The sequence below is a fragment of the Kryptolebias marmoratus genome, linkage group LG10 (genome assembly GCF_001649575.2).
Source record: "Kryptolebias marmoratus isolate JLee-2015 linkage group LG10, ASM164957v2, whole genome shotgun sequence".
In the NCBI taxonomy this organism is placed as follows: domain Eukaryota; kingdom Metazoa; phylum Chordata; class Actinopteri; order Cyprinodontiformes; family Rivulidae; genus Kryptolebias; species Kryptolebias marmoratus.
Window position 1 is genome coordinate 13,787,774 of NC_051439.1, and position 25,996 is coordinate 13,813,769.

Here is a 25,996-nt window from a genome sequence, read left to right on the forward strand (position 1 = left end):
GGGGGGAAGGGGGGGAGGAGGGGGGGCTCAGAACTGCTTGCTTTTGTGACACATATGTAAAGTCTTATGTTTTTTTTATAGCCAAACAGGCCCCACTGACCCAACTCAAGCTTCCAGAGGGAGTCCTTGCAGTAGTTTTGATCAGAAGTTTCCCCTCCGATGAGGACGGCAGTATCAGGGTCACTCAGACACATATTATGACACCACCGCTTTGTCGGACACACTGAAACTAATTATAATCTGTGGTTTAAAAAAACCCAAAAAAAAACCCACATTCTTGTGCACTCATTACTGTGCTGGCTGTAGAGTTTGTGACTCCAACCTTCTCTGGTCTCTTTTCTAATCTGCACACTCATTTCCTCTTGGCTGCTCCTCCGGGACAGCTTCCTCTTCTTGGGGGTCGAAGACTGGTTCTGGTTCGTGTCCCCTGTAAGCCTGTCCAAGTCCTCAAAGCTCCACGGCAGGCGGCCTTGGCGACTAATGACTGTGCGCCTGGGAGTCTTATTCTTTCAGTCACACAGACACACACCGCAGACCAATTATCAGATTTGTAATCAGATAATATTAGCATTCATAGGCAAGACGCTCACTGTGGGCCAAATTGCAGGGTGGGCAGAGTCACTGGTGTCAATGGTATTCGCTTGAATCTCCGCACAGCAAACACTGCTGCCCACGTGGGAGGAGTCGGACGTTACCTGAAAAGGTTAGCAGGAGCTAAACACATCTACACTGAAGCGGAGACCTGACACAAAAACAGTTAAAAGGCAGCCTGTCTCACGGTTTCAGTTTCAGCTCCTTGGAGTGATGCGACGGAGCGGTCGGTCTCACTGAGCTGTTCTGGAAACAGACATTTCCTCTGAACCAGGGTACTGCTGAGGACACCGGTGTGCTCCTGCAGCTGACAAAACAACAACAACAAGCAGCATCAGAGCATAACATTAAACCCGTGATCTGAACCAATTTCACTTTGATCAGAGATATAAATTAGTGTGCAGTCATCTCTCATTCTTCATATTTTGCTTCCAAGGAACCAGCGCGGTCTTGAACAATATTTTTTGGCTTTCTGAAGTATTTTTGAAGATTTTATTTGAAAATTGCCAGCTTTTCCTACTCATGTTCAGCTCAGTGTCCCAACATTTTGTTTGTGGCTGCACAGTGGAGCAGTTGGTTAGCACTGCCGCCTCGCAGGGAGGAGGGTTGTAGGTTCCACTCCCGGCTCAGGCCTTTCTGGTTGCGTGTTCTCCCTGTGCAAGCATGGCTTTTCTCCGTCTACTCCTCCCACAGTCCAAAAACCATGCAGGTTAGGTTAACTGGCTACGTCAAACTTACTAAGTGTGAGTGACTGGCAGAACCTGTACCTCACCTCTGGCCCAATGACTGCTGGAGACAGGTGAATAGGTTGGATCGTTTCCTGAAAGTTTTAATAAATTCTGTCCAGTCCACAAAGATCCTCTGCTGGCGGTCAGAATGTTTCAGGCATGGATCTAGGCTACGTTCAGGTCAATATCTGTAAAACTGACTGTTTGTTTATCCCCCCCAATGATTATTTTCTACAGGCTTCATTAAAGTCTACCTGAGGCCCTCCTACCTGTCCACAGACCTTCAGCACAATCTTTCCATACACTCCCCTCCTGCCTCTCTCTGCAGCCGCCAAGGCCAGGTCATCGTTCCAGTCACCTTCCCAGGTCAGGCACCTGAGTTCAGACAAGGACTCAGCATCTTCCTCACATTAAAATGACTTGTCTCCCCCCTCCTCCTCCTCCTCCTCCTCCTCCTCTTCCTCTCTCTCTCCCACTTACTTCACTTCAGAGGACAGAGTCCCTATCGCCTGGGCCGGGACGCCTTCACAGACCAGAACTTCTGCTGACAGTGTGGTCTGGTTATAAGGCCACTCTCCAAAACCAAAGATGACCAGCTGTTTGGGGAGAGGCAGCGGGATGTGGACTTGAAAGCACTTCCGGTTGGCTTTGCTGCCGGAGAACCAGCCGACTTTCAGCCATGTTTTAAGGTAAAAACGACGACCTGCAGTTTTTTTAAAAATATATATATATCAAACTACCTACCTGATAAACTGCCGGGGGGCGTCACGCAGCGACCAAATGACGTAAAAATTCAGCTTCCCCATTTGGTCTGAGCGCTCAATCAGCGGACAAATCGTCGGAGAAACTAGAAGCTGCGGAGGCGGCCTCTGATTGGCTGAACGGAGCTCGAGACAAAAAGCACACCTGAGAGCGGAGAGCAATTAAGCTCTCTGTTTAATATGTTAAGTTGTATAAATAATATGACAATTTACTGAAGAAAATCTTCTTAAGAGTATTAATCTACTTAATTATTACTGCTGATTATAAAGGAACTACAGATGATTTTATAAATGCCATATTGTTCTAACTACTGCATACCTTGTGCTATTTTAACCATCCATATATTAAAACATTCAGCTCATTAACGACATGAGTGCTATGATTTTAGGTTTTTGTACCTTCTACGCGTTGCAAAATATTTATTTTAAAATAGTGTCCACATATAAATACACCAAGATCTCTTCTATTTATTCAAAAACAGTTTACTGTTTTAAATTTGCTTCAACATGCTTGCTCTGTTTTTGTCTTCTTAAACTACTATTAGTTTCTGGCTACTGTTCTGCTCCTTCTAGATTAAATAGCCTTGTGCTACTTTTAACTTTCAGCCAGCCTTTTAATGCATTTAGCTTCTAGTTAGACCTTTGTTACTTTTAGCAAAGGTTTTGCTGCACTGCATCAATTTTTGTGGATTTTAGATTAAAGGTGCTATTGACTGCTTTATGTTATTGTTCTTACCTCCATCACGTGCGGCACGGAGCAAGAAGACATGCTAAAAAGATTTCTTTTTCATGTTGCAGCACCTCTTGTCATCTCAGATGTGCTGTTGGGTATTCAGCTCATAATCTGGGAAACATTTGAGGGAACAAAACCAACTGGACCTGCACCACCGTAAGGCATTGTTTTAAAACAACCTCTTATTGCTTTTAGGAAGCGCCAGTGAGATTAAATGTAACTTTAGGATCGTAAATGGCCTTCAGGGAGAGCTGAAAATAAACCCAGGTTTCATCAGCACTTCTGTAATAATTACATCAATTCCCCAGAGCTACAATTTAATGGAAGCACAGGGGACCGTGTTCAGGTACGCTCTAATCCTGGATCTGCAGAGGGACTGTTATGAAATGGCAGCAACTTTGGCAGACTTAGCAGTGAGATTATTTGAATCTTGTTTCCAAACTGAGTGACATGTGTCATTCATTCACCCCCCCTCACCCCCACCCTTTCACCTAATTACTGACGACAGAAAACTAGACAACCTTATCTTTATTGTGGATTGTAAATTTCAGGGACAAATATCAACAGTTGAACTTACAGTGAGAGTACAGCAAAAATGGGAAGCTTCAAACCTGTCGCTTTGCACCGAAAACAACATTAGCAGCCAAATCTGGGACGTCTTTGGGAGCATGCACGTGAGCGAAAGTGTCAATTTCACCAAAAAAATGCACAGAAAACAAAACAAAACAAAAAAGCACATTGATTTTTTTTTTTTTTTTTTTTTTACTTACATAGACTTGTGCACAAAACTCAACTTTGATGAAACACTGCAACCGGTCTCTACCTTCAAAACAGCTAATTAAAAGACGGGTTAAAGTTAAAGTAAATATTGAATCTATATTACATAAGAGCTTTATTTGATAAGAGCTTTTATTTGTGCCATAAAAAGGACTCACTGAAAAAAAAAAAAACACTCACTTTAATACATTCAACGTATATCTTTTACTAACACGCCACAGAGACAGCAGACAGAGTTCGCTTCTTATGATTAGATTCAACACTTAGGAAAAAATAAAAAAATAAAGTGACACCACAAAGCTTGAGTGACCGACGAGGCAGCATAAGGTGCACAGAGACAGACGGACGCACGGAAAACTTCATTTCTTTAGAGCACGTTTGATTAAGCACCTGGGCTGGTGAAAAAAAAAACACTGTGCAGGTGTTCCCTGATTGCTGCTACCATAGAAATGTCACAGGTGGAGACGATATAGGTTTCATGACGGGCACTTGACCGAACAGCACAGTGCATAAGCAGGAATATGGCACATATGCAATCTTTAAATATATATTCTAGGAAGCCACTTAAGCGGGTGATGCGTTAAAAACTATTTAACCGTACATGTATTGGACACAAGCAGATAAAAATAGATTTTTTTTTTAATCTTTTTTTTTTTTCCTCTAAGTGCAAAATCAAAAATAGTTCATTGTCCTTAACAGTAATATTCTTCTTCGAATCGAACATTCATAAGCGACACGCTGGCGTCTCAGGCACTGTAATAAACTCTGTAATAGAGAGTTTTGTTCCGCCACAGGGAGTACGAGTTGTCAAACTTGAAGAGGTAAGTGCCTTCACCTGGAAAGTCGTGGCTCCCGCCGTGGACGGACAGATGGCTCTCCTGGCGGTACACAGGAAGGATTTCCGCCAGGTTTGAGTTGGTTTGACTTTTGGAGCCTTTTTCGACGTCTTCACTGCTGGGAGGCCCTGCAACACAAATCACATACATCATTTTATAAAGCATCTTGTATTATTCTAAAAAGGGAGAAGAGCTTCACGTAAGATCAGCTCGAGCTGCTTTAAATTCTAAACTGCGAGCTGACCTTCCGGTTCCTCCTCTTCATCTTCGTCATCACTCGACTCGCTGATGTGCACCGTGATAGCCCTGCTTGTCACGGGAGTCCAGTCAAAATAAATGCCAAAGCCGATGTCGTAGCCGTCTGTGGCGAACTCCCAGCACACTTTCTTTGCCTCGGGGACAGTGGGGACGTGGACCGTCATGATGTCGCCTCGGTACACCGTCACCATGCTGTCCTTCTCCGTTCGGAGCTTCGCCTTCAGCTCCTTCAGCGCGGCGGACGTCCAGGTCGTTGGGGGTGGCAGGGGTGGCACCTGGGCTGCGATCGGACAGAAAAGTCAGCGGTCGCGTGACATTGTATGCTTTACTTTGCCTGTTTTTATGAAAACTTGGCATCCAAAATTGTAGATTAAACAAAGCGGCAGCCATAATGGCACACTCAGCAGGTTCTCACCTTTCATCTCAGAGGAGAGCTGACAGCTCCCAGCGCTGTTGTTCTCCTTGCCTCCGTCCCTCAGGGCCAGCTCAGCGGGAGCCTCTTCATTACCCTCAAAGTGCACACACACGTATGGCACATTAGAAGAACAAAAATCAGGCCTTTCATGTGCCTTCATACTCACTGACAGCCCTAAAACATCTACTACCTTGGACAGCTGTCCTGAATCCTCCTTCGTTTCATCCATATCAGACTGGCTTTTGCTCTGGGTGAAGCTCTCAGAGAGGTTTGTATTCTGAAGCCTGTAAAGTAAAGACAAATAGGAGAACATTTACACAGTGGTGATAAAAGCAGAATAATTAACACAGCCTTTTTTTAGTTTGTTTAGTAGCTCTGAGCAACAGGTTACCTGTCCGGCGGTGTGCTGTTGCACTGCTTGGATGCTATTCCGGGGAAAGACGAAAAAGACAAGGATGACAGCCGAGACTGGAGCTCCGATGTGGCCTCTAATCTCTCCATGGCTGTCATGACGAGACAAACACCTCTGTGTGTGTGTGGCTGGAAGAGAGGACACCCCGCCCCTCACAACCACGGGGGGAGGGAGGCAGAAGTTAGCCTGTTTACACAACAAACTGCTGCTCGACACAATACAGAGACTTTATGAACCACAGTGGGAGCGAAGAATGCTGTGTCCACATCAATACGGCGGACTAACTCCTCCTTAACCTGCTTCATCTTCGTAAAACTCACATTACAGCCGGCTAGCTGACGCTAGCTACCAAGCCAGCACTTTTGCCGTTAAAAAAACTCGACTTACCACGACGTAGAGCCGACAAACTGATTAATTTACTCAAATTTCACTCAGGCCAATAGAAAAATCCCCTCCATACCCCCGTCAATCAGGTGACAAGTCTCCTCGAGGCGTTGCTTCTTCTTGAGAAGGGTAAAAGAAAAAAAAAGAAAAGCGAACGAAATTTTGGTGACTTCCGGGTTTTTTTCCGAGCGTTGACGGAAATATCCGAATCCGCAGCCGAAGGTCGGGATGTTCCTGTTTCAACATCTGGATGCTTACTGAAAGGATCTCTTTGAGGACTACATACAAACGGCATAGCATTTAAAAATAAAAAAATAGATGCAAAACACCGAAAAAGATATGATCTCAATAACTTTATGTAGAATAAATAGCACCTTAAAATGAAGGACGCCACAACATTTTCAGTTCCACGAATAATGTTTTATTTTTAAACATCAACAGTGCTGTGCAAAAGGTTTTCTCTAGTTTCTGTAAATTTTCTTTCTTTCTTAATGGACTACAATAACGAGCACTTCCTCAGAAACCTTTCAGCCCCCATTTTATATGTAAATAAAACAGAATAAAAACTACAAAAAGAAAAAGGCAAATCTCAGAGGAAAACAACTTTACATTTGCACATTTTAGGCATATAAAATTGTTCAAAAAAGACTAACATAAGTTTAAAAAGCACTGCATTAATAATTTGTTAGATTTTAGAGCAATTCAGGGTTATTCTTTATAAAATGACACAATAAAAACCACATTTTCAAGACTAAATCTTGTTTATAATGTTTTTATATTGGTATGCATTTTTTCCTAATCTAATCATATTGTGTGTGACAACCCTTACAGATATTATCATTTCCCTGGTCTCTCTAGGAATGATTTGTATGCAGCACAGACGCTCTGTTGCACAGATTTGCTGCTTGACAGGAAGCGCTGCAGCGGTGTTTCCTTGGACTGGGCATCAGTGAGAGAAATCCAGGGAAAAGGCCTTTGCATAATAAAGAAAAGGAGATTCAAATGAATTACTTTGCTTCTATACCGCAGCTCATATTGTCTGTGCAGCAAAAACATGTGTACACCCCTGTAACCTTGAACTACTCACTCATCCGGATGAAGAGTAGATGCGCAGGAGGAACTGATGAAACTCCGAGCCTCTAATTGCTCGTTGTTAATCCCATCTTTGTTGAATATGCTGTTAATCAGAGAAAGAGCTTCACCGGATCCCAAACAGGCAGAAGTGCAGATATTTAACAGGCCGTAGAGCACTCCACATACCCAGTTCAAACGCAAAGTAATGCCACCTAGAAATTAAAAATTAGGATCAGCAGCCAGAGAAGAGTGCTCTAATGTTTGAGAACGTATCTAAAATATACCTTTCATAGTAAGCGGACATGATGCTTCTATCAGCGACGGATCTCCCAAAGCTGTGGTGAGATGAGAGCAGGTCAGCCACACGTCTGCAGCGTCACAACCTTCAATTTCATACTGTGGTTTTAGAACAAAACTGTGTCCAAGAAGTTCAGCTAAGCTGAAATAAAAAAGGTTAAAGAGAAGGGTCAGTTCATCTGAATCAAAGATAGAAGTCTCAAATGTTGTGTGAGTCTGGTCGGACCTGGTGACAGGCACAGCTGAGGGGAAACTGTACACCAGGCAGCGCTTCGGCAGACGAGAATGGAGCTCAGAGCAGACTCTGGAGAGGTGAGACGGCAAGCAGCAGAGGAACAGAACATCTGCCCAAAGCGCCAGCCTGCGATTGTCAAAGAAACACTCAACACCTGTCGGGACACGGCCCTCTGAAACACAGACAGAATGTTTATTTCGTCAGTAAACAAGAAAGTAAGCTTGACCCTGCTGTAACAACAAATCTGTTCGGTTTTAAAGAAGTGATCACCTGGGCCTCTTTGAGGTTTGAGCCAGAAAGCCTAACGGTGACGGGAAAAGCTTAAACTAAGATCATTCAAAAGTACTGCCACAACTTCGGCTGCATTCAGACGCTGCAACTGTTTGCTTACAAGGAAAACGTCAAAAATGAGGCCATCTGTCAGATGAACAGAAAGATGGTAGCCTTTTGCTACTTTTACCTTCTCATCAGCCTTTATTACTTTTAGTTTCAGCTACTCTTTTGCTGCTTTTAGTTTTAGCTTTCCCTTTGCTAGCCTTAAGTGACTTTTACCTTTTAGGTAGCGTTTTGCTCCTCTTAGCTTTTAGCCAGTGTTTTGCTCCTTTTAGCTGGTGTCCTGTTTCTTTTAGCTTTTAATTAGTGTTCTGCTTGTTTTAGCTTTATTGTACCTGCTGTTTCTGGATTTCTGGTGGAAACCTTCACATTGGAGGGCTTTATGCTGGTCTTACTGAGGAGGCTGAAGATCAGCTGTTTTCCTAGGTGACCCAGACCAAGTATCCCCACACAGAGGCCACCGTCCGATCCTGACACCAGGGAGTCTCTGACAGCTGACCGACTTCGTATAGTATTTCTGAAATGAAAAAAACCCCACTAATTAAATGCATCTATAAAGGGACACGGGCTGTTTTAAAGAGGCTTATCAACTCACGTCAACGAGTGGACTAGTTCACACACGAAAGCTGCGTGCGCGCACCCGCAAAACGTCAGTCCAGCAGAGCGCGCACGGAGGTTAAGTAGCTTTTCCTCGTCGTTGACGTTTAGTCCCAACTCGAAAGAACTACTTAAACTAGCAAATATATCCATAACCACTTTAATGATGTTTAAAATGAAATTAAAATAAAAAATAAAAGGCTGTCGAGTAGGTTTGCTTACGCAGGAAGAAAACGAGCGTCGCTCTGTTGTCATGGCAACACACGCTTACGTTTCAATCGGCAGATTTCAAAATAAAACTGACAATCGTTTCAAAAATTTAACCCCACACAAGCTAAATCTTTACAACGAAAACAAAATTCCAAATCACACTCAGTTGTGAATTTAACATTTTTAATTTCCCTTTCATGTATCTGGTACAATTTCTTTTTATCAACTGTACATGTATGTGCAATTTATATTACTCCTTCCACACAAATACTGTATGCATATCAAATGTCTTCAACACAAATGATCACAACATACATCAATATTCAAATCGGCTGAGCATATTAAGACTTAACGTGTCAAGTAGATGTACTGGTTTGCTTCAAGAATTTAAAATGTGAGCTGACAGCAAACTAAATTACAGTTTTTAGGTTTAAAAATATGACTTTCAGCACAAAAAAACTTAGTGCAACTTTATTAATTTATCTGGGACAAGCGATCCTGAAGTCACTTCAACTTAACTGATTAGATAACTTTACACAACTTTGACACGTTCGGGTTCTAGTACGGTTTTCTAATATTTGCATGAAATGGTACATGTTTGGATTATTTACAGTAAATGGCCAACATACAGTACATGTAATAAATTATGGGTAATTACACATTAACATTAGTGTTTACTGACACAAAGAATAAGAAATTATAACACTATCTGTAAACAGAGCTAAATGAAGGTAAAGAGAAGGACTGCCTGTCACTGTTGTGCTTTTACATTTGACAGAACATAAGCCACAACAGGATATGTGGATATGACAATATGCTTACACATTTTTTTTTAAATTTTATTTCCCTTTGTGTAAGCAAATGATGCTGATGACCATGAAGGCACTGTGAGGGAACAGGTAAGCTGATTCACATTAGCTTAGTCTGTCATGAGATGATTTTATTTACAATCAGAACTGGTTGTCCGCTTTTTTTTTTTCCCTCTTTCAAAAGCAAATTAAAAAACCAAAACAAACAAATGCAAAGTTCTTGGCTGCGGCTCCAGCACAGTCGTGGTTTCAGTTGTCCTACAGCCATGAGAATCACTCCTCCCCGTGCCTCCATTTCTGAGACTCCTCCTGTCGTGCATCCGGGTGTATCTGGTTCCTCATCCCACCCAAGACGTTAGAGGTGGCTTCGGTAGCCATAATGAGGGGTTTGACTACTGCTGGCGGCAGCTGGCGGAGAACTCCACCAACGGCTCCCGTCATCCCACGCTGCTCGTGCTCCCGTGTGGCTGTGTCATAGATGGTCAGTGCTGTGTCTGTAATACCCTGTGGAGGAAGACATCCTTATTTCCACATATTGTTTTTTTTTATTTCAATGGTGCAAACACAGCAGGACTTCTGTTCGTTTGTTTACCTCTTTCACTACAGTATAAGCATTGGCTACACCTTCTCTCAGGTCCACAGGCTGATGAGCCAGGCCATAATGGGAGTAACGTTTTACCCTCTTTGTGTCCCTCTCATCAGGGACCGGAGACACCATGTCATAGGCTGTCTCAGCTGCTGTCTGAAGAGACAAACACAGAAACGATGCATCTGATAGTTCTCCTATGACAGAGTAAGTGCTTTTCATTAAAAGAGTGGGACACCAGTTTACCTGTATGGTTCGAACCATTCTGTTCGTGAGCTCCAGGGCAGCCATGGCTGTGGAGGTTCCAAAGGAGGCGGTGCCACGCTGAAATCCCCGGACGATCCGACCATCCTTTCTGTACTGCTCAATGGGGAGCCAAACCAAGTCCTTGAGGCCGTGAACTGAACAGAACAGAACATCGGCGTTAAAACATTTTCAAAGAAGCCTATCAATCTAAGGTTTCAAGTCCTAAACAATCTAAAAATATAAAGCTAGAAAGGTTTTCTATGTAAAACAAACACAGTTATGGTTAACACCTGGTAACCAAGCGATAGAATAATCTCTATTGTCAATTCCTAGTTTGGTGCATCTTCAACATTCGTCAAAAATGGGACATTTTCTTCATAAGATGTTGTGAAATATGCTGAAAGTTTATTTAGGTCAATAAGCTAAAAGCAGGATTCTGGTAACAGTGCTAAAATCCTGTGACTGGGTTGAGAACAAGTGTTAAACTCACCCAGTTTCACCAGAGTATGAATGGGTGCCACGCCGCTCAGTAGTCCTTGAAGCTGATTGGTCTTTATGTCATTTAGCCACTCGTTTATTGCATAAGAAAACAGCTTATCCACACCAAGTAACCTGCAACACAAACAAGTGTTACCTCATGAATAATTATCAATACCTACTTAAGCATTTGATAGCAACACACATCATAATGGATGAAAAATGTTCTTATATTTTAAGATAACAAACCCTTGTCTGTAGCAAAGCTGCCTCAGTTTCAACTCTGAACAATTCAGCTGCGTCAGCCCAAAGATGATCCCAGCAAATGTGCCCTGAAACAAGGATTTCATACAATTATTTATAAGACAATAAATCAAAGTGGAGTTAATCCATTTCCTTCTTAAAACACGTACCTGGTCCATTGACACGTGTTTTCCGTGGTAATCCAGTCGAATAGGAACCTCAGAGGTAAACCGAAACTCCCTGGTAACGAAGAGAAGACGTTATTATATTTAACACAGATGTCATTTTAGGCTTTTTTTTTGTGGTTTGTAAAACTTTAGAGCTGACCTAAAAAAGATCGGCTGATCTGTGAAGGGAGAAGCGGAGGCTTCGCCGTCACTCGCGTCCTCCCTGCCAGGCGTGGAGAAGCCGTTGTGGCTCAGCTGTCTCTGAGCAGGAACCGAGATGATCGGGGCCGGATCCAGGCTGCCTGCGGCGTGCTTCGAGAAGCTGCAGGAGATCTCTGGGGCCGCTGCTTTCTTTGTGCTCACGCAAACGGCTGCAAACACGAGCAACGATCAGGAGTCGTGAAATCAAATTGATATTTACAGCAGCGGACGGGTCATGAAATCATCAGTTTTACCTTCTTGGGCAGGCGGGGAGAAAAACTCGACTTCAGTAGCAAGACTGCTAAAGAAGTCCTTCATGAAGAATAATGCATCCTTCAAACAAATGAGGAAAATATGTTAGAGGTTTCTACACTTTTGGCACTGTAATGAGTATCTGACTCTACTACCTGATCAATATTGAGGCGAAGAGGCATGAGGGAGACTCGTAAGCAGCACTCTGGGGGAGCCTGGCCCGACTCGGGACACGTATGCAAAGCCTTAACTGTCAACTAAAACGAGAGACACTCTTGTAGTTACAATAAATCAAAAATTTGAATTTACTGAGGATGTTGTTTTGCTCACCATGTTGGAGTGGGCTTTTCGAGGCATTTCCTTGCTGGAATACAAGTAGAGGAACTTGTTCATCTGTGAGGTAGCTAGTCTGTCTCGGATCTCCAAGTCCTGGACGACGAACACCTGTCGGGACACGGGCTGGTCCACGGCCGGACGTAATGCCACAGGGGGTTGTGGGTACACCTCGTGCTGAAGCCTAACCTGAAGGGACATTCAAAAGAGTGGCATTGTTTGAGTTCAATAAGATTTTAATGAAGATTGAGTCCTGAGGAATAAAAAACCAACCTTGCTGAGTTGGATTTCCATTAAAACATCCGGGTTTCTTCCCCTTCCTCCTCCTGCCCGCCCTGAAGTCTTCACTTGTCTGACTGGAGTCTGAGATGGGGAGCTATGAGGAGTAGATCTGCAAGATGCACAGAAAACTTTAAGTTTTTTTTAAAAAAGTCTGATTCTTTTCAAAATTCTGGACTCGTGGCTCACCCTCGACTCCTAGCAGGAGAAACTGTGCAAACTGCACTGCCGAAGTCTTTTCCTCCATAAAGATGCCAAATGACAGAAATTTCTCTGATGAGGTAGCGAACCTCTGGGATGGGAAAGTTCATGGCTCCACGACTGGAATCGCTCCCTTCCAGAGGCTGGCTGAAGTGGTCGTCTTTGATCTCCACTGGATCTGAGGTCAGCTGCTTCACCACGGGCTCCTGATCTCGACCCTGAAATGCACGACTGGCGATGAAGCGGCACAGACAAAAACTCAACGTGTCTGGTAGACGTCAGCAGGGTGAACGAGTATTTCCCAACCTCTCCTTTGGAGTCAGGGGTTTCCAGGATGCAAAAGTCATCCGTCTCCTGGGCCAGATTAGGAGCAGGCGTGATGAGGGGAGAAGGAAGCATGGGGTAGGTGGGACTGGAATCCTGGGTAAGATTCCCGCTCTCATCAGGGAACAGGAACAGGTCTGAGCGAGGTGGGTCATGGTCATGAATCGGCTCCTCATGGGAACCTGCGTACATGCAAATATCATTAATGTGCATTTAAAACTAACAAAGCAGTCATCTTATCATAAAAACATCAAGGGACACGCCTTTTGCTTGTGATTATTTAACATTTTTGTTAAAACAGAAATCATAAAAGTCATCCTCTGTGCAAATAATTTGCTCTGACTGACGAGATTCATTGTTCCTGTAAGCAAAACCCACCAATAAATATCAGTTCCTTCACCTGAAGTCTACATCAATATTTTGAATTGTTTTTTGTGGAATTAACAAACTTTAAAATAATTTTAAAAAACACAGAGTCTCCAAACTGAAAGTACTAACGTCAATACAGTAACTACTTGTGAAAACCTTACAGAAACCCACTTAGACAGGACAAAAAACATCTCTTTAAGCGAATTTCTACCATTCTGTTGTGCTCCTGGCGCCTGCTGCCCATCCATCTCTTCCATGGCTTCACTCATCAAATCTTGCAGCATTTGCTGCTCGGTCTCAGCCAGCAGCGGAGTCTGAGACATTGGCCTGCTAGGAACCTCCGTCTGTCAAAGAATAAAAATACACTCAAACTAAATACGGTAGAGTTTTTAAAGCTTTGTTATTAGTGTAACTAAAGGTTGATCGATATGAGTTCCTCTGTAGCTGATCTTGATACTGAGCTATGCATATAAAGAGGCACTCTCACTTTAAAAAATTAAACTGTAGCCTACAGTAAGCTGGTTATCACAGCTGTTGAGTCTTCATCTTTCTACATGGGAATCGATTAAGTAAGCACAGACATGGCCGACTGCCGGTCTTTAAGTCTAACAGTAAATCAAAGGTCACAGCTCACCTTGCGTTTTTGTGCGGTGCTGCTGCGCTTTGCCTCTGGTTCCTCTGGAGGCAACAGGTCCCCGTAGCTGGCCACATACTGGATCAGGTTCATCAGGGCAGCGCAGGAGTCCGAACACGTCCTGATGTGAATCACGTCACTGGAGCAGCGCAGCTCAAACCTGGGCTCCGACTGTCAACAAAGAGACGACGCGAACGTGACCAGATCTTCACTTCTGAGGGACAGGTCTCACCTGGAGACAGGAAACCTACCAGTTTTCCATCTGCTCCAGGTTTGACGGCTGTGATCCTCAGCTCCAGGGTCCCCATGTCCACGACTTGAACATAGTCTGATCCGAATCAAACAGCGTCAAAGCTTTGTTTCAACACTTTCAACAGTCAAAACAGTTAGAAAAGTCAACTCACCACGTGCTAGATTAACAGAAACAACGTTGTTCTTGTCTGAGAGGAACAGAGCAGCTTCATCCAAAATGATCCTGAAAAAAACAACAATACAGATTTTCTCCAAACTTTCATTTTAACAAAACATTTCAGTTCAGCATCATTAAACCATCAGGCTTTTCATACCTTAGTGTTGATGATGAATTGTCTAAAGAGACGCTGCTGGAGATGCTGAACGTTTCTACAACCACCAGCGATCTCAGCGGCAGGTAAAGAGGTCTGCCAGAACATCAACAGCGTCACATTCAAACGCACGGAAAGGTAATAAAGCAGCTGATCGTAATCCAAAATTTACCTGTAGTCTAAAGAGCAGCTCCACAGGTGTAAATGCAGGGTGGTGACAGACATGGGAGGGGCGTATCCCAACACGGGTTCATCAGAGACATTCAAAAAGTCAACAATCTGTGAAGAAAAATACATAAAAAGATTATAAAAACGTCATTGTAGCTGTGTTAACGGCACACACAGGTGATTGTTTTACCTGGTCGTACCAGCCCAGGTTAGGAGGGACCACTCTGTGCTGCAGCGTGGCTCCTCGAACGCCAACAGCAACTAAAAACTCCTGCATGGAAACACGGTGAGCAGAAAGTTCAAATTATTCTGATTGTTTCGCACAAAGAACTGCAAATATAAAAGACTGGGCAAAGTGTGTGCACGCCTTGTGTTTCACTTTATATTTCTGTTAATAGCATATGGGTATCTGATGAAGTCAGACATGGAAAATTTCAGATTTTTCTGTTAAATAAAACCCATTCATACAGACAAGCTGCCTGATAATTGTTTGAAATGTCTGACCTTGATGTTGCGCTCTGCACTCTGTGATGAGATTTTGACAGCGACGGACACCATGCTGCGGGCCTCCAGGCCAATACCCTCTGAGGGCGTTGAGGACTTCTCTGACGATGCCTCCGACTGGTAGATGGTCGGCTCCAGCCAGTGGGGATGTGTCCTGCATGGCAGCTTGATGTCCGAGACCGAGCTGGCCCCGTCTACGAGTCCTGAGATGATCAGTAAATAATCACACACTGACGAGTAATAACACGCCGACAGTTAAGAACGACGGTAAGTGCAGCAGGTTTACCTTGATGATACATGCAAATGCTGCTGGTGTGGAAGCAGATGTAGTGCTGATCTTTGTAGCCTTCGTACTGAGTGACGCTGAACAAGACGCCGTTTTTCACCTCGAGCCAGAACTCGCCGTGTTTGTTTTTCAGTATGGTTTTATCTTCCTGCTGAAGGGAAAAAAAAACCCTCAAATACAGCTTATGTGACAAAATCAGCTGAATAAACCCTCTTTTAAATGGGATATCAATATAACCTTAGAGTTCGTCTGAAGAGCCACCAGACCGTGGTTTACACTGAGAATAACAGAGAACAGACTCTGGGAAGTCTTGCTGTGGGTTTTGGGTTTCTTCTTCTTCCGAGATCTGAAGCCCAGGTCGGAGGCAGGAGAGTAGTAGTGCATATTCTCTTCATCTGAGCCACTGGTCTCCTCTGCAAGGAAGATACAACTTAAACCCAGCAGCTTCACATCAAACCCGCCATATCTATACCAAGGTTCAGACACTGGAGGTTTGTATGAAATCGCCTCACCGTCAGGACCAGTCGAGCGAAACTGGCTAAAGCTGTCCTTTGTGTAAGTGTTGATCAGCTGGCTGGCAACAGAGAGTCCAACTCCATAAGGCATGCTCTCTACGATCTCAACTGGGGACGGAGCTGTGGGCTCCCACAGCAGAAGGTCGTTGTTTATCCTAAAACATGGAGGTTACGGTTTATTTATTAAAACTGTAGGTAATAGGCATGTAGCTGCAACATGTTTCGTTCAGGAAAGCCAAAGCTCACCCTTTGTATTAACAGATAAACCATAAAACAAGGTTTTACAACAAGAGCTCATCCAGCTGTCCTGCTGCTTTTATGGGTGAGTAACTGCTGATGTACCTGTTGTGGAGCTTCTCATAGAAAGGCTTGCTGGGGAGCGCCAACTGCACGTTAGGCAAACAGAGTTCAAGAACGAAGCGAGAGTTGTTCATCGTTTTGTCCTGGAATTCTGTCATATCAGCAACATCGCCAGGAATGACCATCTGGAATTAGAAAGAAAAAAAAAAAAAACACCACCTGATTTGTCAGCAACTTAAGCAAACAAAACCGCGTTACGGTTTGCATAAAGATCAGTGGAGCGTGCGAAAATATCCACCAGAGAATATTCTCGCTCTTGAATGCAAATATTTCCACCTGGATTAAGCGCACCTGCACGGTGCCAACACCATAACCAAACTTCTGACACAAGAAAAACTGAAATTAAATGTTTCCAAAGAGAATGTGTGGAAAAACTATCAAATCTGAGTTAATAATGATGATAATTATCAAACACATCTGCACAATGTTAGCATGCATTATTACTCCTACTAACACAAACATTTAGTTGCTATTTTGTAGTCTGATATATTTATTGATTACCCCTCTAGGTGGTCAATGATACATTTATGCTCCCTGATCTCGTAGGGCAGAATGCTTTAACTCCAACTCTAAAAATGACATTTGTTTTTGTTGATATTTTATCCCATTAATGTCCTCCTCTCCTTCACCAGCCAGAGCTGCAACATGCATTCTTTGAGTTCTTGCTTGACAAACAAAACGCTCCATTAATGCACATTAAATGTAACCCAGAGTGTCGCTTTTTCCCTTCACTGACACAAGCTGCAATGATTTAAAAGGTTGTTTCATCAAACTCTAATCTGTGTTGGAAAAACTTACTGACATGACATCTAGTGGTGATGTGAGCAACTGCAACAAGCCCTTTACTTGTAATCCTGAGCAGGAAAACAAATAAAATGGCTATAATTTAAGATTTACGATGATAATTTGTTCAGTAAATACTGCTCACCTCTTCATTCTCATACATAACCCTGCGTGAGGAAAAGGGCGATGGTTCTGGTTTCCCAAAGTCACACACATCCTTCAGTGAATGAGCGGCACCCTCCTCCTCTTCTTCCTCGAGGGAATGGTCCTCAGCGCCCTCGTCATCCTCAGCCGCCACGCGCTCGAGGATCGAGTGGACTGCGGTGGGGTTCATCTTCAGCACCACCCTGTGCAGAGGTGTTGGAGATCACAACAGCGGAACGGACTGACGGGGCCGGTTTGATGGCAGGCGGACGAACGTACCTCGGCCAGTCGAATTTCACGCTTTCAGATGTCATCATGTCTCCTTCCATGTTGTGAGACACTCTGAGGAAACGGGCAGCAGGTTGATCCGGCTCTTCCTGGAACCTCCCTGCACAAAAGCAGAGAAACAGTCGTCAGTGAAGAGCAGTTTTATAATCAGAAACTATTCTCCGAGGGAGGACATTTCTCCGGCTGCACACCAGTGAGTTCCTTGAATGTGAGCTCCATTTTGGTTTGCTCCGGTGAACTCCCACCCATGAACTCGGTTTTTATTTCCATGTTTTCCAGCTCCAGATGAAGTATTTCTTTCTGCAGGGACTTCTTGAACCAGGGGCCTCTCTCCTGATCTGAGCGCAGGTCGGGGATGGGGAAGCGGATCGCAACGCCCAGCACGGGCGCATTAACGGTCAGTGACACGTGGCAGTTGGACGGCGTGTGGGTGTCGTCGAGAAAAACCTCGGTAAAGGCTTTGTGCTGTCAAAGAGAATGCCCATCAAAAACTAGCTTCTGTGTTAACAGATCTGTAGAGCCGCGCCAACCTTACCAAGCTGACGTGTTTGTTGTAAGACGTATACATATGAGAGGCCATGGTCTCCGTGGTAGCTAACTTCTGAGGCTGCAGCAGAGAGTTCAGACGATCCACGATGCTGATGTCCAGCTCTGAGCGCACAGGGCCAAGCTCCACCTGGATTTCAGCTTTCCTTGGAATTGTGCTGAAACGCACCTGGCCGCCCTGCACAGACAGACACACGGATAGCTTGAACCCTGCATGACTACGCAGGAAACGTGCAAGAGTGGTCTGCATTTGGGTTTCAGGTTTTATATTAGATGAGTGAAGGCTGGTACCTGAGGGCCTCTGCGTTCAGCCAGTTTGTAAAGCAGGTGAAGGCAGGTGGGAAGCGGTGCATCAGCACTGAATGTGGTGTCGAATGTCAAGAGCTGAAATGTGACAAAGAAGCTAGGATAAATAACTCCTTAAACTAAATATGCAGTGTTCAGCCGATCAGAGCTTAAAGTGGGGGTAGGAAACGTGCAGCGCTCAGCTCAGGCTGTCACATCTAACCTCAGTGTACTGGATTCCTCTTTGGGAGCCACCAGTGGGAGCTTCAGAAGAGAACAGACACTCAATAAACTCCATCTGGTTCAGGGAGATGTCAGTCTTAAAAGTCCGTAGGTTGGATCCCTGACAGTGGTCATAATTTATCTGCAAATCCTGACCGACAAACCTGCAAACATGAGCCCAGGTCAGACAGGAAATTGATCTTAGGAAGGAAAATTTCCTAAACGAATTGAATTAGTGGACTGTAAAGCACACCTAAGGTGATCGTGAGGACAAGCCTGATCAAACACTGTTCGAGACTGAAGGAAAGCATCCGAGGAAAGCTGGCCTGGGCCCGCTGTGCTAAAGAAATGTGCAGAAATTGGTCTGAGGGGGCTGGGAGCAGCACGTGGTGGTGGCAGCGGGTCAATGTGGAGGACTGAGACGGCAAAGCTGCTCAGGGACAACCTCAACACCAGCTCTGGCCTTGACTCATCCCCGTGGGTTTTGGATGGATGGGCTGGAAGAGAACAACAAATGATCTGTTTCATAAATAACCATTTACAACAAAAACCCAGTGTAATACAGACCCTCGTAAAAGAAAGCACCAGCTGGTTTTTATTAGTTATCCCTGACAGCGTAAGAAAAGTTAACTCGTCTCCCTTTTACAAAAACAAATAGCCCCCAAGAGACTGATATTTATAACTTAACATGACCCGTGTGTCGATCAAATTACAGAAGTGCTTACAAGTTTGTTGTAATAGTTTTAGAGGGAGCTGTGGATCCCGTGACTGGACAGTCTCACAAGCCTGCTTTTCTTTTTGTCGTGGGACGTCCATGTAATCATCCCACAGGGCCTAAGAACGGACACCACTGTTCAAAATACTGTGTGCGTTATATTCAAATTGAAATGAAAAAAAAGGCCTAAAAGGGTAAGACGTACTGTTGCATTTCCAGAGGGAGACTCTCCCGGGGAGGCAGAGTAGTTACTGTTCAGAGACAAGTCCAGGTCAACGGTGGGTGGTTCACCCAGAGGAGGGAGGGATGACAAGCTGTGAGACATGTCCATGTCAGCCATGGAGAAGAAGACGTCATCTACAACAGTACAAAAAACAACAAATAAATAGAAGAAAATATGGCTTTTCTTTTAGTCCTGCATCTCTTCATAACACTCCCATAACTCTAAAAGATTTATCTTACATATTAACATATAATACAACATTAAAAATGAGGCAAGGAGCAAAGGGAAAATTGCTGTTTACATATATTGTTATGACACTGTAATATTTGCAGAAACATTAATGCAGATTTCAAGGTAGTCGAAGATATCTGCTTTAAAAGTTTCAGTATTTTAATCCAAACCTCGACTCGACACAGTTTTGGTGGTCTGGCTGTCGAAAAGGTCCGAGTCTGTTCCTGCAGCAGCGGTGTCCTTCTTCAGGCACCGGTTCAGTTCCAGCTGGAGGCGATACTCGTCCTCCTGCTGTATGGGACGATTTTTTTTGTCCTTACTCCAGTCCTGCGCACCTTCACACACAGAAAGCAAGACAAACGTCGTCAACTAACTCACTTAGTGACACCGCAAAACCCAGTTTTGGGAACACGTTTCAAAAAAATCGAGACGCTCACGTCCGCCAGAGAAAGCCCCAAACATGTCCAAGAGAAGATGAACTTGGCGTGGGGACAGCAGAACAAGCAGTGTGTCGATGTGTCCAACAACGTCCAGCTGGGAAGCAACACAAAACAAGACGGACATCAACATTACACCAACAAATTCAAACCTGAGACAAATAATCATAATAATGTTTTCAGAAAATATTGTTTACCTTTGCTCCAGGCAGAGCTAGGTTGTTTTTCAGAGTGAGAGACAACTCAATTTTACCCGTGAGGCTCCCAACCTGGACGGCCTCAAACGGGGTCGTGGAGGACAGAGGCTCCGTAAACTGTGGGTGAGGCTCGCATATTATTTTTGGATTCCAGCTGGGTGAAAGCTTTGGCTCAGTTTCCTGCAAAATAAGGGATTTGGGAGTTAGGAGGCTTTTACGTGCAACCCCAGGCCAGCTTTAATATGAATGTGGCGCCAACCGAAGCCGTGGGTGAAGATCTGCAACCATGAGACACGTCTGAGAACTCGTCCCAGAACACGGTGATTCCTGCCATCTGCATCTTTTTGTGCGCAAATGAGGTTGGCTGATGCACGTTAACATTTGGACTCTCTTCCCCTGTTTCATCACAGTACACGATCCTGAATACAACCGTAAAAATAATAATTAGCGATTAGGAGGACCTGCAAAGTGATAAAACTGAAATATAGTAAAGAAAATGCATTGTGTAAAATACAAAACAACACTTTGTCCTGCTTCCAATATTAGTTTCATATTCTGAATATTGTCTTATCAGTAATCCCAACTTACTTGCAGATTCGAATCTCAAGAGCAAATCCAGTTTTGGAATTTTCTGGAATGTGTTCGACTTTGAGGACAGTGTCCAAAAATGTCACTTTGACTCTCCTCAGAACTGCAAGACAACACGGACAAACCAATGAGCTCATAATGATGTGACGCTAAACCTGCTGGAGGCTGAAAAAAAACCAAAAACAAACAGCAGATGTAGAATGTACCTGTCTCTATCGTCTCTGCAAACTTTTCCAACCCTTCAAAGGGCTGAAAGCTTTCTCCCATATCATCAGTGAGCTTCTGACTGAGGCACTCCTTGGCGAGCTGCATGCTGCTTGTCATGAAACTGGACCAGTACATGGGCTCAGTGCCAGATGCTGCAGGAACAATAACTTACGTTAACGCTTTCCGGCATATGGCGTGATAAATACACACAGATGAGTATCTCTTTACCCGCTCTTGGTCTCGGTCTGAGCACCATCTCCAGACCCTTGACCTCTAGGGCACAGTTTTCCTGTAGCAGCGCTGCCCATGGGACGGTCAGAGAAATTGTCTGGATAAACCCAGTGATGACCTCGAAGGGGGCATCTGCTGTCTCTAGGAGCTCATTGAGTGACTGAGAAACAAGAAATTGTGCCTTTTTAGCATCATCTTAGTATACCTCCTTGTTACTAAAGTTATTAAATAGTGAACAGCAAAATAGAGACAAAAACTAACACTGCCATATTTCAGTACTGATTACATTGTACACCCAGTTCTAGCTCACTTTGCTGATTATAGTAAGGAGATCTGTCTGCTTAAAAAGTATCATACCCATTTATCCAGTGGAACCTGTGCAAGGGACCCCGTGCCTTGATAAAGATCAAGGCTAAGTTGATCCAAGCTCAGTTTCTCCTGCAGAAAGTTCCCCAAGTACCGATGCAGGAGGTATCTGCAAGCCCGCTTCTTGATAGACTCAGAGAAGGGCCAAGGCATCGTGACCTGGTAGGTGAACGGCACACGGGTAGTGAAAGTTGACTCCGATAAGTCTGTGGGCTACAAAGTTGTAGCTGCTCAGACGGCTAGGAATGAATCAGTGGCGTTGCAGTTGTGTCATCCTGTTGACTTGAAGATGCTGAAGAACGGTGAGCTCAAACATCCTTCACATCCCAAGGTCTGGGACACGTTGGAGGATGTGATGACACTCGGAGATGTGTGCAGGAATTGGTTAGACTCCAGTTTGATGCGCCTAAAAAGAAGACACACATAAAGTGCCCCCCTTTTATAACGTGACACCACAACATGTGACTTAACACAAAATATTAAGGAGATAATTGTAAACAACCAGGTTTTCAGCTGCTAGTGCGTTAACTCTAGCCTGGGACAATAATAAAAATGACTCCTGAGTGAATCAAATGACAATTTACAATGCAATCTTAAAACTTGTGCAATAATAATAATAACACACGCTTGTTCTATAATTTGTTACACATCGTGCATGCGAAATAGCTATTGGCGTGCCACAAATGTAATAAACTGCGTCAGCCTTTATATATGTTGACCCAAACACAGCTGACTGGACGGGGAATCTGTTTTGATTGTCGGCTAAACAAAGGCAAGTCATACAGCTAACTAGCCGGCTAGCCCCGGCTATCAAGCCCCTGTTGTCAGTGAAGTAAAGCTAACATTAGCATAGCCAGTGGCTAACTGACGGCTAAAGCTACAGCGTTGTGCTAGTTAGCCAGCGAGGTAAGCTAAAATCCTACATTTCTTCATTTGTCAGCCCTTGCACAGTAAATTTAAACAGGTAAGAACGCCGCGATCATATCCAACTGTTTCTATATCAATATTAAAGAGACTGATAAGCAACAGAACAGATGAAGACAGCTCTTAAGTTACCTTCTGATTGAGTTGTTTACAAACACTTTCATGACTCCGCACCAATTCCTACTTGCATTCGGGACAGCTCGGAAGTGAGAATTAAAAACTCAAAAACGTACATTTCCAGCGCGCATAAATCGAAAAGACGTGTTTGTTTTCACTGATCACAAGCAGGAGAAGATACAGCATTCGACGTTTTTAATATACTTTTGTTCTCTTTGTAACTTGGTTTTTATTTTATTTTAATTAGTCCTCAACTCCGAGATGTCTTTGAATGCAGCACGGATCCGACACATCTTTTAGGGGTTGGATTAGTTAGTGACGTCACGACGTGGCTAAACCGTTAAGCTCGCGGCACGTTCTGGCAGTAATTTTGGACATAAACAACTGGATTTGGAGAAAACCAGGCGTGAGATAAACGAGTAAAAAGAGTTTAGTTTTAACCCAGTTTGTGCTATTTTGTTTTTTCTTATAAATTAAATTTCAGCTGGGTAAAGTAACGCTGGTTTTAGTGACTCTCTCAGCTCAGAGAGTGGGCTGGAAGCTTCTACAAGCCGGAAGAAAACAACCAGCAGGGAGGAGGTGAGGAGGAAAAAATGACCGCAGTTTTATCAGAATTTATCTTTAATGCAAATATCATAAAGATGCTCTTTCTGGTGCTTTAAAACAATGTGCAGCGTTCACGTTTAGGACCTAAACAGAGTGACCGGTGTTGTAACACCGGATTACGTTTTGAGCGACCAGCTGTTTTTTTTTCTTTTTTTTTGTTTACACAAGTACTGAATTTAGCCCCACATTTATTTCATTTACTTATACACATAACATTACCTGGAGATATTATAGTATTTTTGTAGAAATTAACACCGAATTCTGTTTGTTGATTTTAATGTAGAAACGTTCACTTTATTGATAAGTCCACAAGATGTCGCTGTTGTTAAATAATCAACAATAAAACACAATAACACATTATTACATCTATATGTTATCTTATATAATATGTTTTATATTCTGGTTCTCTGTTTTGTGGTCTTTTATCTGTTTAGATTAGTTATGTGAATGCATTTGTTGCAAACAGAACCACATTTAAAGCGACATAGGTCCAAAAAATAAACAAAATTTGTTTGCATATGGAAACGGCAGAAGTGGCTAATAATAGGTCAACAATGGCCACGTCTATTTGAGATCAAAAGGTCCGGCTGGTTGGATGTATTCGTACTTATGTGGAGCTGTTGAGTAAAGTTGGTAGATACAGGTGTTTTGTTTACATTGAGTGTGTACCCGCATTTCAGAACCGTGTCTTGGTAAAGCTAAAAAACTGTTTTGTCTGTAATTTGATCCGCAGCCAAAACTGAAGCATGGAAAGATTGTGGTGATTTGTTTTTCCATTTGAAACGATTATTGTCCCCCTCCTGGCAGTGGTCTCAGACACCTGAGGCTGTTGGTTCGAGTCCAGGCTGAATCAGGAAGTAGAACGTTTATATAAATCTTTGGCGACCCCCCTCCCCCCTCCCTCTGCAGAAGGGATCAGCTGAAACAAGAGGAAGGTTTCTGAGATAAGCTGGCCATGCAGATGAAGGATGACATTAGGGAACACTGAACAGCTGATGCACACACAAACAGGAAGTGAGCTGCGCTCTGGCCTTGCAGGTGTTAACGTGTAGAAAAGACTTTAGGTAGGAGTTACTACTAGTATATCTTCGAGTGTCATCATGGTGGCTCAGTGCATTCTTTGGGTGAAACGTCAGAAGGAATTGTTTTTGAAAACTCCCAGCCCATAACTGGAAATTAGTTTACGTGTGACAGTCATTCCTACAAAACTGGTTCGGCCTTTCAGTCACTTCACTAATACATGTTGACAGCTAAGAATAGTCTCCGTTTTTACGTTAAAAATGGAACTGACAGAGGAGTCACATGCTGGTGTTTCACTTCTGTTTCTGACAGTATCGGGTCAGAGCTAAAACTGCCATCTTTGCTTTATCAGGGGGTTCTTCCGCTTGGTTCGCGTCATAATTTTCCAGTCCCACTCGTCTTCTTGTTGGGTCTGTGTTCATTAGGGTTCATTTCAGCCGCAGACACTAAATTCTAAGGAGCACTCGGTAAATGCTGCTGTGTGGTTGCAGGGGATGGAGGTGGACTGCCAGCCCGAGGAGGCCGTCGACTCCACGTTCGACGAGGACTCCGTGGAGCTCGGTGACGTGAAGGACATGAGACTGGAGGCGGACGCTGTGGTCAACGACGTCCTGTTCGCCGTGGTTGAGATGCACGTGTCGCAAAGCCTTGGCAGTGCATCGGACGTGGCCTACATTAACGTGGAGACCAGGGAGGGGAACCGCTACTGCCTGGAGCTCACGGAGGCCGGGCTCAGGGTAGGAGGAGCTCGTCACGAGGCGCCGCAGTTTCCTTTCTGTTGATTTCTTTTTTTTTTTTTTGAGTGTAAACAGAGATTTCAAAACGACGCATTTCTGCTCAAACAGGTGGTGGGCTACGCCTTCGATCAAGTGGACGAGAACCTGGACACCCAGTACCACGAGACTGTTTACTCTCTCCTGGACAAGCTCAGTCCGGGTTACAGGGAGGCGTTCGGGAACGCTCTGCTGCAGCACCTGGAGAGGCTGAAACAAAACGGACAATAAAGAGACACATTAGGACTTTAGCCACTAGTAACTAAGTCGGTCTGTTGATGTGACGTCCGAGCGCCTAACGCCGCTGCAGTCCGGGCTCCGCCGTCCTGAGCTTCATCAAACTAAACGACTTCACATTCGTTGTAGCTTCAGACTGGCTGTACTGGACCTGCCGCCATATCGTGCTGTTTACTTTAATCCAGTGTTACTTAGGAATTTATGCTTTTATTTGTTTCTCATTTATGTTCTGGAAAAGAGCTCAAACTTTAATCTTCCAATGTGATTATCTCCTTAATGACTGACTTCTGAAAGGAAAAAAAAACTATGATTAATTCACTGACTTTTAATTATTTTATATTCCTGGAGATGAAGTCATTTTTTGGGGGCAGTTGATTCACTTGGAGATGAGAAACAAAACTTCTAAAAGGTTAGACGTCGTTGCACTACATGAATGCTAATTTCATCTTTAGCTTGTATTTTAAGCTGTAAAAGTTAAAAAATGTTCTGTTACTGGTAGCTTTTATTCATTTAATTAGGTTCTTGTTTAACCGCGATCTATTTGTTGAATCGAATTTCTGTATAACCTGGTTGTTGTTTTGAACTCTTTTAACCCCCTGCCCCCCCTCCTCTCCACAAAAACACTTTCCTTCCTCGTTTTTGTCACCTTCGGCTCACAACCAATAAAATGTCAGGCGTTTCTGCGTTGTCCCGCGTGT

The 25,996-nt window shown here is 43.8% G+C and overlaps 5 protein-coding genes across 12 annotated transcripts in view; 1 reads left to right on the top strand and 4 right to left on the bottom strand.

The window, feature by feature from the left end:
• zgc:163014 (uncharacterized protein LOC100038766 homolog) overlaps window positions 1-2,199 on the bottom strand; it is a 4,643-nt gene extending 2,444 nt beyond the window's left edge. The window contains exons 1-6 of the mRNA XM_017413706.3: window positions 2,064-2,199; window positions 1,800-1,970; window positions 1,589-1,694; window positions 779-898; window positions 591-695; window positions 323-506 (exon numbers count right to left, since the gene is read on the bottom strand). Coding sequence (XP_017269195.1) covers window positions 323-506; window positions 591-695; window positions 779-898; window positions 1,589-1,694; window positions 1,800-1,970; window positions 2,064-2,125 — 748 coding nt within the window. The 5' untranslated portion in view covers window positions 2,126-2,199. The remainder of the gene's footprint in view (window positions 1-322; window positions 507-590; window positions 696-778; window positions 899-1,588; window positions 1,695-1,799; window positions 1,971-2,063) is intronic.
• A 1,127-nt stretch (window positions 2,200-3,326) lies between these two features.
• On the bottom strand, window positions 3,327-6,068 carry tmed8 (transmembrane p24 trafficking protein 8). Of its 3 annotated transcripts, none has more exons than XM_017411543.3 (6): window positions 5,972-6,068; window positions 5,491-5,639; window positions 5,290-5,383; window positions 5,100-5,193; window positions 4,671-4,964; window positions 3,327-4,554 (listed from the first exon to the last, which is right to left on the bottom strand). In XM_017411543.3, exons 2-6 carry the CDS (start codon window positions 5,607-5,609, stop codon window positions 4,337-4,339), a joined length of 819 nt encoding a protein of 272 aa, XP_017267032.1. In that variant the 5' UTR covers window positions 5,610-5,639; window positions 5,972-6,068; the 3' UTR covers window positions 3,327-4,336. The 3 variants fall into 3 exon arrangements, with proteins under 3 accessions (XP_017267032.1, XP_017267022.1, XP_017267014.1); XM_017411533.3 differs by having other exon boundaries at window positions 3,503-4,554; window positions 5,899-6,036; XM_017411525.3 differs by having other exon boundaries at window positions 3,503-4,554; window positions 5,491-5,662; window positions 5,899-6,033.
• A 113-nt stretch (window positions 6,069-6,181) lies between these two features.
• On the bottom strand, window positions 6,182-8,951 carry noxred1 (NADP-dependent oxidoreductase domain containing 1). 2 transcript variants are annotated; one of them, XM_025006287.2, is made up of 6 exons: window positions 8,430-8,951; window positions 8,230-8,351; window positions 7,493-7,673; window positions 7,254-7,408; window positions 6,983-7,181; window positions 6,182-6,868 (listed from the first exon to the last, which is right to left on the bottom strand). In XM_025006287.2, exons 1-6 carry the CDS (start codon window positions 8,684-8,686, stop codon window positions 6,733-6,735), a joined length of 1,050 nt encoding a protein of 349 aa, XP_024862055.2. In that variant the 5' UTR covers window positions 8,687-8,951; the 3' UTR covers window positions 6,182-6,732. The 2 variants fall into 2 exon arrangements, with proteins under 2 accessions (XP_024862055.2, XP_037833652.1); XM_037977724.1 differs by having other exon boundaries at window positions 8,170-8,351.
• A 647-nt stretch (window positions 8,952-9,598) lies between these two features.
• On the bottom strand, window positions 9,599-22,842 carry LOC108236127 (autophagy-related protein 2 homolog B). 2 transcript variants are annotated; one of them, XM_017416599.3, is made up of 43 exons: window positions 22,678-22,842; window positions 21,613-22,027; window positions 21,253-21,415; window positions 21,024-21,176; window positions 20,818-20,920; window positions 20,489-20,648; window positions 20,230-20,409; window positions 20,033-20,129; window positions 19,766-19,930; window positions 19,347-19,498; window positions 19,152-19,260; window positions 18,680-18,923; window positions 18,428-18,590; window positions 18,211-18,303; window positions 17,909-18,097; window positions 17,565-17,838; window positions 17,365-17,473; window positions 17,087-17,288; window positions 16,141-16,283; window positions 15,796-15,953; window positions 15,521-15,696; window positions 15,284-15,431; window positions 14,998-15,200; window positions 14,684-14,764; window positions 14,498-14,604; window positions 14,329-14,421; window positions 14,167-14,237; window positions 14,014-14,090; window positions 13,763-13,933; window positions 13,340-13,472; window positions 12,742-12,941; window positions 12,424-12,653; window positions 12,229-12,346; window positions 11,953-12,144; window positions 11,778-11,879; window positions 11,625-11,703; window positions 11,330-11,540; window positions 11,173-11,242; window positions 11,009-11,091; window positions 10,773-10,894; window positions 10,283-10,437; window positions 10,043-10,192; window positions 9,599-9,954 (listed from the first exon to the last, which is right to left on the bottom strand). In XM_017416599.3, exons 2-43 carry the CDS (start codon window positions 21,772-21,774, stop codon window positions 9,724-9,726), a joined length of 6,222 nt encoding a protein of 2,073 aa, XP_017272088.1. In that variant the 5' UTR covers window positions 21,775-22,027; window positions 22,678-22,842; the 3' UTR covers window positions 9,599-9,723. The 2 variants fall into 2 exon arrangements, with proteins under 2 accessions (XP_017272088.1, XP_017272079.1); XM_017416590.3 differs by having other exon boundaries at window positions 15,284-15,434.
• LOC108236139 (gsk3b interacting protein) lies at window positions 22,447-25,978 on the top strand. Of its 4 annotated transcripts, none has more exons than XM_025004579.2 (3): window positions 22,447-22,527; window positions 24,780-25,025; window positions 25,134-25,978. In XM_025004579.2, exons 2-3 carry the CDS (start codon window positions 24,783-24,785, stop codon window positions 25,290-25,292), a joined length of 402 nt encoding a protein of 133 aa, XP_024860347.1. In that variant the 5' UTR covers window positions 22,447-22,527; window positions 24,780-24,782; the 3' UTR covers window positions 25,293-25,978. The 4 variants fall into 4 exon arrangements, with proteins under 4 accessions (XP_024860347.1, XP_017272110.1, XP_017272101.1 ...); XM_017416621.3 differs by having other exon boundaries at window positions 22,473-22,585; XM_017416612.3 differs by lacking the exon at window positions 22,447-22,527 and adding an exon at window positions 23,008-23,241.
• The last annotated feature ends 18 nt before the right edge of the window (window positions 25,979-25,996 follow it).

Excerpts from the sequence above, each read along its gene's own strand:
- tmed8 (XM_017411543.3), bottom strand. The coding sequence starts at position 5,609 with ATGACAGCCATGGAGAGATTAGAGGCCACATCGGAGCTCCAGTCTCGG. Across the intron at positions 5,384-5,490 it reads AACAGCACACCGCCGGACAG|GCTTCAGAATACAAACCTCT; the intron begins GTAACCTGTTGC and ends TTTACTTTACAG. Across the intron at positions 5,194-5,289 it reads ATTCAGGACAGCTGTCCAAG|GGTAATGAAGAGGCTCCCGC; the intron begins GTAGTAGATGTT and ends GTGCACTTTGAG.
- noxred1 (XM_037977724.1), bottom strand. The coding sequence starts at position 8,686 with ATGACAACAGAGCGACGCTCGTTTTCTTCCTGCGTAAGCAAACCTACT. Across the intron at positions 7,409-7,492 it reads TCAGCTGTGCCTGTCACCAG|CTTAGCTGAACTTCTTGGAC; the intron begins GTCCGACCAGAC and ends TTTTTATTTCAG. Across the intron at positions 7,182-7,253 it reads ATGTCCGCTTACTATGAAAG|GTGGCATTACTTTGCGTTTG; the intron begins GTATATTTTAGA and ends TTTAATTTCTAG.
- LOC108236127 (XM_017416590.3), bottom strand. The coding sequence starts at position 21,774 with ATGCCTTGGCCCTTCTCTGAGTCTATCAAGAAGCGGGCTTGCAGATAC. Across the intron at positions 18,591-18,679 it reads TGTCCTCACGATCACCTTAG|GTTTGTCGGTCAGGATTTGC; the intron begins GTGTGCTTTACA and ends TCATGTTTGCAG. Across the intron at positions 15,954-16,140 it reads TATGAGAAGCTCCACAACAG|GATAAACAACGACCTTCTGC; the intron begins GTACATCAGCAG and ends TCCATGTTTTAG.
- LOC108236139 (XM_025004579.2), top strand. The coding sequence starts at position 24,783 with ATGGAGGTGGACTGCCAGCCCGAGGAGGCCGTCGACTCCACGTTCGAC. Across the intron at positions 25,026-25,133 it reads TCACGGAGGCCGGGCTCAGG|GTGGTGGGCTACGCCTTCGA; the intron begins GTAGGAGGAGCT and ends CTGCTCAAACAG.